The following is a 13,553-nucleotide window of genomic DNA, read 5'->3' on the forward strand; positions in this document are numbered from 1 at the left end:
ATACTTCTGGTTCATTGATTATCTGCACTGCATCAGTAAACACAGAATATTTGCATGTTATGCAGAGTACCCAAATACCTTTTATTACAAGAGTTTTGTTGTAATAGTGAATAATTTAATTTAAACTCAATAACTGACTTAGATGTGACTTCAGAGCTGAACAGTGATTTCTGCATTGTTGGAGACATTCATCTTTGAGACATGCAGTTGTGTCCTCTCACCTCTATGCTGGAATGGCTACATTGGAAACCAATTTTACAGTCCTGTGACTCTATTGATCATCATGAGCAGTAAGTTGTCTCTAGTCACCTTCACTGGAGAGAGTAAATGAAGATGGAAATGTTTAATTTCATGTTAAGCATTTTCCTCCCATAGAAAACCATTATAAGAACGCTGAATGTGGCTTAATGCATATCAGAATGTCCCCATATTATGTCGAAATAACAACTTATGTCGAAATAACAACTTATGTCGAAATAATGACTTATTATGTCGAAATGACGAGATATTATGTTGAAATAATGAATGATGTCGAAATAACGACTTATGATGTCGAAATAACAAGATATTATGTCAAAATAACGACTTGTGTCGAAATAACGACTTATGTGAAATAACGAGATATTATGTCGAAATAACGAGATATTATGTCGAAATAACGAGATATTATGTCGAAATAACGAGATATGTCAAAATAATGACGTTGAAATAACAAGATATTATGTCGAAATAATGACTTATGTCCAAATAACAACTTATTATGTCAAAATAACGTGAAATTATGTCAAAATAACGAGATATTATGTCGAAAAAATGACATGTCGAAATAACAAGATATTATGTCGAAATAACGAGATATTATGTCGAAATAACGAGATATGTCAAAATAATGGCGTTGAAATAACAAGATATTATGTCGAAATAATGACTTATGTCGAAATAACGAGATATGTCAAAATAACGAGATATTATGTCGAAATAACGACTTATGTCCAAATAACAACTTATTATGTCAAAATAACGAGATATTATGTCGAAATAACGAGATATTATGTCAAAATAACGAGATATTATGTCGAAATAATGACATGTCGAAATAACAAGATATTATGTCGAAATAACGACTTATGTCGAAATAACGAGATATTATGTTGAAATAACGAGATATTATGTTGAAATAATGACATGTCGAAATAACTTATTATGTCAAAATAACGAGATATGTCGAAATAATGACATGTCGAAATAACAAGATATTATGTCGAAATAACGACTTATTATGTCGAAATAACGAGATATTATGTCGAAATAACGAGATATGTCGAAATAACAAGATATTTATGTCGAAATAACGACTTATGTCGAAATAACAAGATATTATGTCGAAATAACAAGATATTATGTCGAAATAACGACTTATGTCGAAATAACGACTTAATATCTCGAAATAACGAGATAAGTTTCTTTCTTTCTTTTTTTTACCTTATGGTTCAGGGCTTCCGTAATTATTTGTTCTCTACAAATAAACACAAACGTGGATGTATTTTAGCCAGCAAAAGTATAAATATATTTTAAGAAAACAGCTGTATGATAATAAAGATAATTTTGTTCTTGTTGATGTTAAAAGTTTCTAAGTGAAACCACCGTGTTAATAAACAGATGCTCTTTTGGCACGTTTGGCTTCTGTATAGTGACGTGTATTGGTCTTGGCCGTGCAGCAATGAAGCATGTTATGTTTTTCATTTTATTTCAAAATAGAGTAATTCTCCACAGCTGGCTCTACGTTAGGAAAAGCATGTTCATAGTTGTTTTCAGACTTGGCCAATAAACTATGAACCTCTCTAACCTCCAAAACTCATTATCTTCAGCTGTGACAGGACAAATGCAGAAAAATGACACTTGTGAATATTGTCCGCCTGCAGTCCAGTGCTGCTCCCACCGCACATCTCACAGTCATCCGTCTGACCTGATGGAAAATCCATTTATTTTTGCACTTTACAATGCATCTAAATGGCTTCATCAGGAAACAGATCCATGTGACCGGGCAAGAAAACAAAGTCTTGCTGAGTCAGTCTGTGCACAGGAATGAATTAATGAACCAACATCATTAACACATTAGGACAGCTTCCGCATGCATGAACATTTTGTTTGTAATTAGGTTAGCAAAAAAAGTTTGCCCGTCCTAAACACCTTGTGCTTAATTTTCATCTGTTTTACATTTAAATATCAGACTAAACGACTAAAAACGCTGTATTATGCATGCCAGACAAGTAATTGTCAATGTCACTTTATAAAGAAACGCTCATGCCTATACGCATATGCATGCCGTCACTGTTCTCACAGATTCACGTTGTTGAAGTTCACATGGAGATGATGATGGTATCGCTTTTAAAACCCGTTTCAAAAACTTGCATTTTGAAACCTATTTCAAAGTTTGCGTTCTCAGGCCACCAAACGCTGTTGACGTGTAAATGAATGCATTAAAAGTTTTCTGTTTTGAGTTAAAACTGTGTCATAAGCGGCCCTTAAGTTAATAACTAATGATCTTTACAACGCAAATTAATCAATCAAAAACGTACTTAAACTGGACAATGACTTTCTTCCAGATCTGTTATCTCTGTAAAGCTGCTTTAAAACAATCTGTATTGTAAAAAAAAAAAAACCTCTATATAAAAGGTGACTTGACTTGACTCCAACTCCTTTAGTAATCAATCTAATCTAAACAAGACAAACTACACTTAATATCTTTATAGTCTTCTCCTCTAATTGTGAAAATCAACTACATTAGAAGCAGGAATAATCAAACAATAATTGGATGCGAAAATAACGGAGGAATACTATTACCTGTGAACTACTGCTGTACAAGGACATCTCATGAATCTTATCACATCACATTTATGAGTTAACAGTTATAAGAAGGTAGAAATAATACAGGGATCTTGCTTTCATTCCGCCTCCAGGTTCATTCATAATTAAGTAAAAACACGTGAGATCATTCTCCCAGGGTATGGAAAGCTGTTGTCCACCATTTTGTATGAACACAGCATAAAATATCTGCAGGATATCATAGTCCTCGCCCACTTTCATGTTGACTTGGAAAATTACCATCTTTTTGCTGAAGGCACATTGCAGACCCAGATAAATTTGTCTTGGATGTAGATGTGATGCCCTCCGTGTTTGAAGAAGGACACAGAGGTTTCGCCAAGTAAGACATGATTCTGGATCAGCATCTTTTGTTGGTCCGGGAACAACATTCTTGTCCCAGTGGGTGTTTCCCATTGGGCAGTCAGCACCTGCTGGTGGACGCCTTTTTTTCTTTGGTTCTGGGGTGAAAATGTGACCTTGGGTTCAACCATAGACATCATGATAAGATCAACAAGCCAAGCGATGATCTCTGATGTGAACCCATGAATCATGCAGATTCACTGAGAACGCCCCCGGCTTGAACCTGCCCAGGCTTGACAAACTCAACAACAGAAGGATACACAAAAACACACACAAGTAAACATGGCAAACATGAGGGCTTAAATACAAGGACAAGGGGAAACACATGACAACAACAACCAATGACAAAGTGGAACTGATTAACATGAACCAATGAAAAAAACAGAACTGACATCAAGATAACCAGACAATGAATCAATATGAAGATTGCATGGACTAAAGATGAACAGGGAATCACAAACCTGAAACAAAACCTGAACAGACATGACAAAATCACAGATTTTTCATTATGCTATAGTAGATGTTCTACCAGTGACTGAGATCCAGGCTGGAAAAAACGTACTTGTGGCAATATTTCTGCACAATGGGATTGAGTTGCATTTAGTTTTATGCAACATAGATGAATGTGAATCTGGCAACATTTTATTGTGCTGGTTGTTGTACGTATTGAGGTAGTTCAGAAATGAAATGCTTTATTTTGATGTGCCATGAAGCTAAAAATAGCAGTGACTAACCCTTCTAGGAAACACTTTAAAATGAAGCATGTGACTCGCTTCTCATCGTTCGAGGTGCTCAAGCGTCAAGAGTCCAGATAGATGCAGTGAAAGCACACAGTGACCAGGGGCTGTGAACATGTCTGGGTCAATGATGCATTGCTAATTTCTATTGTCCTTCATGTTGCAATCAACACATTCAAACGCATCGCGTCACAATCGTCATCAGATGATGTTGGACATGTTGATGTTGCATGTGTTTGAATGCCATGATTGAATGTGCCACGATGTATGTTTTTTTAAGTTACGACTTAAATTTTGGTCTGCATTCACATAAAGCACTCTTCACAAATTCCTTGATAAAAACCGCTGAAAACGGATAACACCGGCTCATCCGGGTCACTGAAGTCAGCAGTGCTATACGCTTGCTAGGAACGTTTTTTATTCGGGGAAGTTTTGCTTTTGGTGAGCTAATAAAATAATAAAACTCAGTTGAATCAATATTTTGTGTAAAGTTATTTAATTATGCCATCCAGTAATGTGGCCTCGCTCTCTCTTGTTTCACACAAACGCAGCGGCGGCCATTTTGTGACTATTTTGTGTACACTGTTGGATTATAGGATAACAAACAGGTCTGAAATCTGAAATCAATACCTCTTATCCCCATAATTATTTATGTTGCGAGATTCTGTGTAATAAGTGGTATGACTGTATACCGTGTCCCTTAAATGTCCATCTAGTTTGAACTTGCCGTGCTAGCAACTGCTCTCTCCGCGGAAGCTTTGCGTTTAAAGACCTTATAAAATATTTAGACTCAGATCAATATTTTGTGTCTAATTATTTACTTAAGTGGCAAGTAGCCGTGTAATAAGCGGGAGAATGTACATCCAGCCGGTTGTTATCTCAGAATAAACCCCTTCAGGCTAATACAAGACCCCTCCGCTTCGTGTCGGGTCCTCATCACCCTGTCGGGGGTTTATTCTGAGATAACAACCGGCTGGATGTACATTATCCCTTACTAATAATCTGTGTTCATTCTTATGTATACATGTTCTCTCTTGTTTGAATCATATAGATCGTCTTCCGTAAAATAAGTGACGTCAAACGGGAGGAAGAGGAGATGCTGCGAAGGAAGAATGAAGCCCCTCTGAATCTACCTCCAGATCACCCTGTGCGGCGTCTCTTCCAGCGGTTCCGCCAGCAGAGAGAGGCCCGTCTGGCAGCGGAGCGGGCAAGTCAAGGAGAACCGGATCTCGAGAAAGGCAGAGCGGAGACCATGGTGCTCGAGATCACGTCACCAACCAGCGTCATCACGGTTACTGAAAGTCCAGCCACTCCGGTTACGTCTTCCTCCACCTCATCGTCCTCGTCATGTCGAGCAAAACTTTACGCTCCCGTGGCCTCTAATGGAAACTATACAAGAAATAAGTCCGCAGAACCACCCAAAAGCAAAGGCTGGGGTCGGTTTAAAGAAGCCACAGCCAAGTCTGATCTCTCCTGGTGTCCTGTGTCCAAAGCCGAGTCCATGGAGATGCTTCCAGACAGGACTAAGTCTCAATATGAACTGTCCCTCAAGAAGACAGACTCGTGCGACAGCGGCATCACCAAGAGTGACCTGCGACTCGACAATATGGGTGACGGTAGCGCTCGAAGCCCTCAGGAACGAAGCCCCATTCAGCCTGAGGGGAAACGAGCGTTCCAGTCCATTCCCGAGCAGAGTCTTCAGGCCTGTTTTACGGAGCTGAAGCAGGAGCTGCGAGGAGACATCAGCTCCCTCAGCGGCAGAATGAGCGCACTCGAAGCACAGCTCGCAGAGATGCTCCGACTTCTCAAAGACAGAAAGACCTCAGGGACTTCGAACTTGTTTGACATATCAAGGCCGGACTCTCCAGATTCAGAAAGGGATGATATGTTCTCCTAATGTGTTTCATGTCTGATGCGATGGGCTGAAGGGAAGACGGTTTGATCCTGCTCTAGTTAAAGCCAAACTGACCTCAATTAGTATTTTACTTTAAAAGTGAAGTATGTAAGATTTGTTATGTTATTCTCTTAACCCAGTTTATTGTTCACTGACTGCTATTAGTATGCCATTCATGGGTTTCCAAAAAGTGTAAACATTTAAGCACTATTAAAGCATTGAGAGTGTCCGCTCATATCTGTCAATCACTTTCAGCTCAACCAATAGCATGAGTTGGAGGCGTGGCTACTGTAGGAGGTGAGAATTGGGGGTGTGGCTACTGTAGCAGGCTGAGAGTTTGGGGTGTGGCCACTGTAGCAGACTGAGAGTTTGGGGTGTGGCTACTGTAGCAGACTGAGAGTTTGGGGTGTGGCTACTGTAGCAGACAGAGTTTGGGGCGTGGCTACTGTAGCAGACTGAGAGTTTGGGGCGTGGCTACTGTAGCAGGCTGAGAGTTGGGGGTGTGGCCACTGTAGCAGACTGAGAGTTGGGGGTGTGGCTACTGTAGCAGACTGAGAGATTGGGGCGTGGCTACTGTAGCAGACTGAGAGTTGGGGGTGTGGCTACTGTAGCAGACTGAGAGATTGGGGCGTGGCTACTGTAGCAGACTGAGAGTTGGGGGCGTGGCTACTGTAGCAGGTGAGAGTTTGGGGTGTGGCTACTGTAGCAGACTGAGAGTTTGGGGCGTGGCTACTGTAGCAGACTGAGAGTTTGGGGTGTGGCTACTGTAGCAGACTGAGAGATTGGGGCGTGGCTACTGTAGCAGACTGAGAGTTGGGGGCGTGGCTACTGTAGCAGGTGAGAGTTTGGGGCGTGGCTACTGTAGCAGGCTAAGAGTGGGGGGTGTGGCTACTGTAGCAGGCTGAGAGTTTGGGGCGTGGCTACTGTAGCAGACTGAGAGTTTGGGGTGTGGCCACTGTAGCAGACTGAGAGTGGGGGGTGTGGCTACTGTAGCAGACTGAGAGTTTGGGGCGTGGCTACTGTAGCAGGCTGAGAGTGGGGGGTGTGGCTACTGTAGCAGGCTGAGAGTTTGGGGTGTGGCTACTGTAGCAGGCTGAGAGTGGGGGGTGTGGCTACTGTAGCAGGCTGAGAGTTTGGGGCGTGGCTACTGTAGCAGACTGAGAGTTTGGGGCGTGGCTACTGTAGCAGACAGAGTTTGGGGCGTGGCTACTGTAGCAGGCTGAGAGTGGGGGGTGTGGCTACTGTAGCAGGCTGAGAGTTTGGGGCGTGGCTACTGTAGCAGACTGAGAGTTTGGGGTGTGGCCACTGTAGCAGACTGCGAGTGGGGGGTGTGGCTACTGTAGCAGACTGAGAGTTTGGGGCGTGGCTACTGTAGCAGGCTGAGAGTGGGGGGTGTGGCTACTGTAGCAGGCTGAGAGTTTGGGGCGTGGCTACTGTAGCAGGCTGAGAGTGGGGGGTGTGGCTACTGTAGCAGACTGAGAGTGGGGGGTGTGGCTACTGTAGCAGACTGAGAGTTTGGGGCGTGGCTACTGCAGCAGGCTGAGAGTGGGGGGTGTGGCTACTGTAGCAGACTGAGAGTTTGGGGCGTGGCTACTGTAGCAGGCTGAGAGTTTGGGGCGTGGCTACTGTAGCAGCTAAAAGTATTCCTAATATGTTGGACCTTTAATTGAAAGCAGCCTACGTTGACCTGTTGAGACATACCTTCACAAGCTCCTGTAAGGGCTGCATTTGTGATGAGTTGGAGGAGGCGCAACACGCAAATGGGGAAGAAATGCTTTATTTTTGAAATTCTGCTTGGTATCACTGGTGTTGAAGAATCTACATACTTCACCTTTAAAGATAAAGAGTGTAATTTTTTCGATGCTAAAATACTTTCTTCTTTTGTCTGAGCCATAACCTAGTGGGCAGCAATCATATGGTGTAACGCCACTATGGCTCATTACTTTTGCAGTTCTGTTTGTCGGAACAAGAATTGCACACTTCAACTTGATTAATCAACAAATTAATATATGGATATGGATCTTACATATACTGTAATGGAATATACCAGTATGCCACTATAAAATCAGTTGTCAACTGTTTTGTATGGCATTTTTGTATGGTCATCCAAATCATTATTTGTATCTGTGAAATGTACAACTGCCGTCTGTCTTATTCTCGCATCTGTCAAATCATACGTAATTTGCATCATACATAATTTGTCAGTCAATCAAGAAAAATACAAAACTGATTGGGCCCATTTATGAACAAGAGCAGAAAGAATTTCTGTGTAAAACCAAATTTTGGAGTAGAATTATTGCATTCAATTAAATGTGACAATTTATGAATGATTTATTTCATGAATCATGAATGATGAGCTCTTGTTTTATGGATCGGGCCTTTGCTCTTGCAACAATTAGTACAACTGTACCACCTTGCACATACTGTTGAATCCACATTTTAAAAGTCTTACTAAAAATCATAAACCTGGTAATTGTATGTTTGGGACTGTATGCTGAATATAAGTTTTTCTACTTGTTTTTTGTTTTGTTTTTTTACTATAAAATACTCTGTTGCCTGTTTATGTGATAAAATGATGTGCTCTTAAATAATGTGACAACTTGCAATATAGCAATAGCGACAAATGCAAAATAACCAAAATTCCACTGTCTGTGAATTCTTGGAGGATGACAAGTGCATTGCACTGTTTGTTTTTAACTTTTAACTGCTTCAAAACTCTAACTTTATATCAAAGTTATCTAAAATAAAAGAGCCAAAGGAAATAGTTAAGGGGAAATGTTATGCTAAACTTGGGAATATCAAAAAGTGTATTTTATGTCATTTTTAACAGATGCATGAAGCAAAATTATATGGTGGATAAGCAATACTGATAACTGTTTAGGTTTATAAATGAGGAATATACTATATAAGATAATATGAAGCATGAAATAAGGTACAGTAGTGTTCATTTAGCATGTGCTTTTTAGCTTTCTTCCCAAAAACCTATTCCCTTTTTAAAAGTGTTAAGTCCTTTTTGTTTTGTAAATGTCATTTTCAAGAAAGTTTAGGACAGTGGGATATCACAGCTTGTAAACCGTAAACTCTTGAACGTTTTGCCGAATTTGCACTGCACAACTTTAATGTTTGATTCATTGTCTCTCCTTAATGCAGAATGAATCAGTGAACACACTGTGAAACTGAAAGACTTGATGGGACTTACTGATTGTACTTTCTTTTTTTAATGTCTGATTTAAGTCTAAAGATTATCAGAAAAAGGTCATTGCAAAAGTTTGAGATAATAGTTGTTTAACGTTTACGTTAGTTGTAAACAAATGCTGTATTTTTTTTGCAAGATCGAATTTTAAAGACTAAATTAATGGAAATACTTGATTATTAAAGTATGACAGAAGTAAATGGAAAGTGTGAAAGCCATTTTGCATTTTTAAATTACTGTTGTGCAACTTATGATTAATAAAAAGCCTACTTATGTTTTATTCAGATGTTTATTGCAGCAAAAGTTTTTATGTACAGTCCATGCATTACAGCAAATACAGATACATACTGAGAGAGAATAACATGAATGTAGCATATATGAAAACTTTGAATGAATAGTGTTAGCATCTTTTGTTTGTTGCTGTGTTTTCACTTTGTCTGTGCAAAACTGTGTATTTTTTTAATTATTTGAATGTTTTTATTAATGTTTAATTTTTTAATGTTTTTAAATGTCTTTCATGTGAAATCACTTTTATGAGGTCATGACACAGATGTTAGATCTCATTATCAAAAAGAAATATAAATTAAAGGAATCATACTTAATTGTAAAAAGAAAATTATTATGTCCTGCTTATTTATAATCAATATAAATGAATCTCATAAAATGGCAAGAAAAGCAACTGTTTATTAAAATGTGTCAAATGTTTATATTAAAGCATTTTATACTTTGCATTACATATGGTCATTCATATTGTTATTGGAATATATACAGAGCGTATATATCAAGAAAAAAAATAACAGATCATGCCAGTCTTGAATAATTGTTACCTTTAAAATAAATTACCTTTAAATTCTCAACTATTTAAGTGATAAGTGAAGATTTTTTTATACATTACTGCTCAAAAGTTTGTGGTTAGTGAGAATATTTTTAAAACAAGTCTCTTATGATCACCAAGGCTGCTTTTATTTGATAAAAAAAATACAGTAATACTGTAAAATATTTTTTTTTTTTTTTTTAATTACAGTTTTATATTTGAATATATTTTCGTGTATTTTCTGTTACACGTGTCCTCCTCAATCGGCAGTAGCTCATCTTAGCCTGTTGGATCAGGCTTTTCTCTGTGGGTTTGTTCCTTCAGACATTCGCAATTAAAGATGTCTACTTTCTCTGATGGGTCTTGTAATCTGATTAGGGCCACAGAGCCAGTCTGATCCTCACAGACTTTGGGACAGATATTTAATTAAAGTGAGAGTTGATGTCTTATGCTACTCAGCTGTGTAGTTTCTATACAACTAAAGCTGAGTTACAGGTCATTAATTCAATTACTTGATAGGAAAACTAAACACAATTAACATTAATTTGATGTCAGAATTTTAGACAAGCTAGTATCAAGTTATGCTAATGCTAGCCTTAAACTGTACAGTACACATCTAGTTCAGTCATGAAACTCTAGAGCAGGGATCGGCAATAGGCGGCCATAGGATTATTTTGGAAGTGCGTTTTTTTTGTTGTTGTTTTTTTTTATCAGCCTATTCACAAATTTATGATTATTATCAATATTTAAATCTTTGAATGTATTTGAAATTTGTCTTACCGCAACTTTTGAATGGCAGATTTCACCAAAAATATGCAGCAGCAAAACTGTTTTCGACATTGATAATAATCATAAATGTTTCTTGAGCATCAAATCGAGTGATTTCTGAAGGATCATGTGGCACTGAAGACTGGAGTAATGATGCTGAACATTCAGCTTTGATCACAGGAATACATTACAACAGCATACATCAGACTTGCTCCCACATCTGTTTGTTTTTCCGTGTTTCTACCTCGGGAAAAACATCCCAAGGTCACTAGGCTCTGTGTTCCAGGTTTATCCTCGCATCTCCCTCCCCTTCTGTGTCACTGAGCGACGACTGCAAGCTCCACATCATCCCTCCAGTCTGAAGATGGACCTCACGGACCATTACTACGGCCAAGCCTCTATTACTGTTGTTTACAAGGGATTTCAGAAGACTATAAATCAACGTACGTCTACCAACTACAGATTATCAGACGGACTACTGCCATCAGTCCTCAACATGTAATCATTGTCCTACAGATTCTACAGTACTTCACCTTATTAGCATCTTGAAAAATGAAAACATCTATTTTAAAACATAGATGATATGATATTTATGGTCAAATACTGTAATGTTTGAGGAGGACGAGCTTCAGTTCAACACTGAACTGACTTCAGCTGAACAATAGCCGAAATCTTTCTTCCACTACTGAAATATTGTGGAGTTTATTCTTAATCCAGAAATCGTGAGACTCTTAGATCGCTTTACGTGTCTTTGAATACTGAGCATAGTGATACCAAATTTACCATCATCGGTCATTTTGATGTAAAAATATGTATTTTTCCAATGTATGTTTCTTTTTTATCTATTGTGACACATTGTGAATTGAGATGTTTATAGCTTTTACTTTTGTCGAGTGCAGTGATACAAATTTTGGCATGATTTTATTGCCAGCTCTTCCTACAACGTTGTTGGTCTCTCTGGATTATTATTATTATACCAAACTGTATATAAGACATGTATATGCAAAGCTGATAATTATTAGTAACAGAAACATACAAACACGTGCATGCTAACATGGGGAACAATGGCATGTGGTAACATTGGAAAATTTAGTAATTACTACAGTTTGCAAGACTTTAACCACAGTCATGACCCAAGATTCAAAAAAGAGGAAGAGGTCAGTCACCACTCTCAATGTCAAACCAAAATATTAATAAGTTCCTGCAGCTCAGTCTGTCTTTCATATTCACTTCTACTCTCTAGAGGGAAGTTGTACTTCTGGTGGAAATTTTCTATGTAAGAGCTACTATAGTCAGCTGGTCATTGTCACAAAATAAACCCCATCAGGGTGATCAGCCGACTGCTACCCTTCAGTGGTTTATTTCATGTTAATGACCCGACGCACACACATAATCTCACGTAGTACACAGCTACTTGCCAAATGAGTTCAGGTTGACTGAAACACTTTTTGCTATTGAGATGACTGGGGAAAAAGTGTCCCAATCAACCTGAATTCACTCCTAAAAACATAACAAATATATATTTAATTATTAGACTATATAATGATTATATCTTGTAGATTAGCTTAACTGAACAAGCATTATCATGTATAATAACTTATAGGTTACATCATTAGCAATTTACAATCTAATATTTGCCAAAAGCATTGGGACACTCCTCCAAATCATTGAATTCAGATGTTCATTTCACGTCCATGGCCACAGTGGTATAAGATCAAGCACCTAGGCATGCAGACGCTTCTACAGACATCTGTGAAAGAATGGGTCGCTCTCAGGAGCTCAGTGAATTCAAGTGTGGTACCGTGATATAAGTCCATTCGTGAAATTTCCTCACTACTAAATATTCCACGGTCAACTGTTAGTGGTATTATAACAAACTGGAAGCAATTGGGAACAACAGAAACTCAGCCACGTAAAATCCCAGAGCGGGGTCAGCACATGCTGAGGCTCACAGTGCGCAGAAGTCGCCAGCGTTCTGCAGAGTCAACAGCTACAGACCTCCAAACTTCTGTGGCCTTCAGATTAGCTCAAGAACAGTGCGTAGAGCTTCATGGAATGGGTTTCAATGGCCGAGCAGCTTCATATCCAAGCCTTACATCACCAAGCGCAATGCAAAGCGTCCGATGCAGTTTGGTGGAGGGGGGGGGGGGTTATGGTGTGGGGTTGTTTTTCAGGGATCGGCCCCTTATTTCCAGTGAAAGGAACTCTTAATGCTTCAGCATACCAAGACACTTTGGACAATTTCATGGTCCCAACAGAAATTCCCATAAACACGCTTCTAAACCTTGTGGAAAGCCTTCCCATAAGAGTTGAAGCTCTTGTAGCTGTAAAGGATGGGCCAACTCCATATTAAACCCTACGGATCAAGAATGGGATGTCATTAAAGTGCATGTGCATGTAAAGGCAGGCGTCCCAAAACTTTTGGCAATATAGTGTAGCTACAACACGTCACATTGGCCTACAGTACTTTAAAGGATTAGTTCACCTCAAAAATGATAATTCTGTCATTAATTACTCACCGCCGTGTCGTTCCAAACCTGTTTGAGTTTCGTTCATCTTCTGAACACAAATGAAGACATCTTTAATGAAATCTGAGAGCTTTCTGTCCCTCCATTGACAGTCTACGCAACCACCACTTTCAAGCTCCAGAAAGGCAATAAAGACATAAAATAAAGTCATCCATGTGTTGGTTTAACCTCAATTTTATGAAGAGACGCATGCTTTGTGCAAAAAAAAAAACATAGTTTACCACTTTATTTACAAAATTTTAATTCATGCATCACGCATGCATCGTGGTGCTCACGTGATCGTGTGTCATGAACTCGCATTGCTTCATACAAACAGGTTAAACTACTGAGTGGAGCATAAGCAGATCGTTTACTAATTCATCAAAATGTAAAATCTTAAATTAAGATTTAGAAC

General features: G+C 38.9%; 1 protein-coding gene across 2 annotated transcripts in view; it reads left to right on the forward strand.

The window, feature by feature from the left end:
• Positions 1-9,778, forward strand: part of kcnh1b (potassium voltage-gated channel, subfamily H (eag-related), member 1b) — a 69,944-nt gene extending 60,166 nt beyond the window's left edge. Inside the window, exons 11-12 of one of the 2 annotated variants that reach the window (XR_013823064.1) lie at positions 5,014-6,153; positions 7,459-7,478. Coding sequence is in view for 1 of the 2 variants with exons in the window: in XM_079889653.1 (XP_079745779.1) it covers positions 5,014-5,859 (846 nt within the window). In the remaining variant the exon portion in view is untranslated. Of the gene's footprint in view, positions 1-5,013 lie in introns of both variants that reach the window. The other variant, XM_079889653.1, reaches the window with a different exon arrangement.
• Positions 9,779-13,553: the final 3,775 nt, after the last annotated feature.

The sequence above is a fragment of the Squalius cephalus genome (genome assembly GCF_949319135.1).
Source record: "Squalius cephalus genome assembly, chromosome: 13".
NCBI lineage: Eukaryota > Metazoa > Chordata > Actinopteri > Cypriniformes > Leuciscidae > Squalius > Squalius cephalus.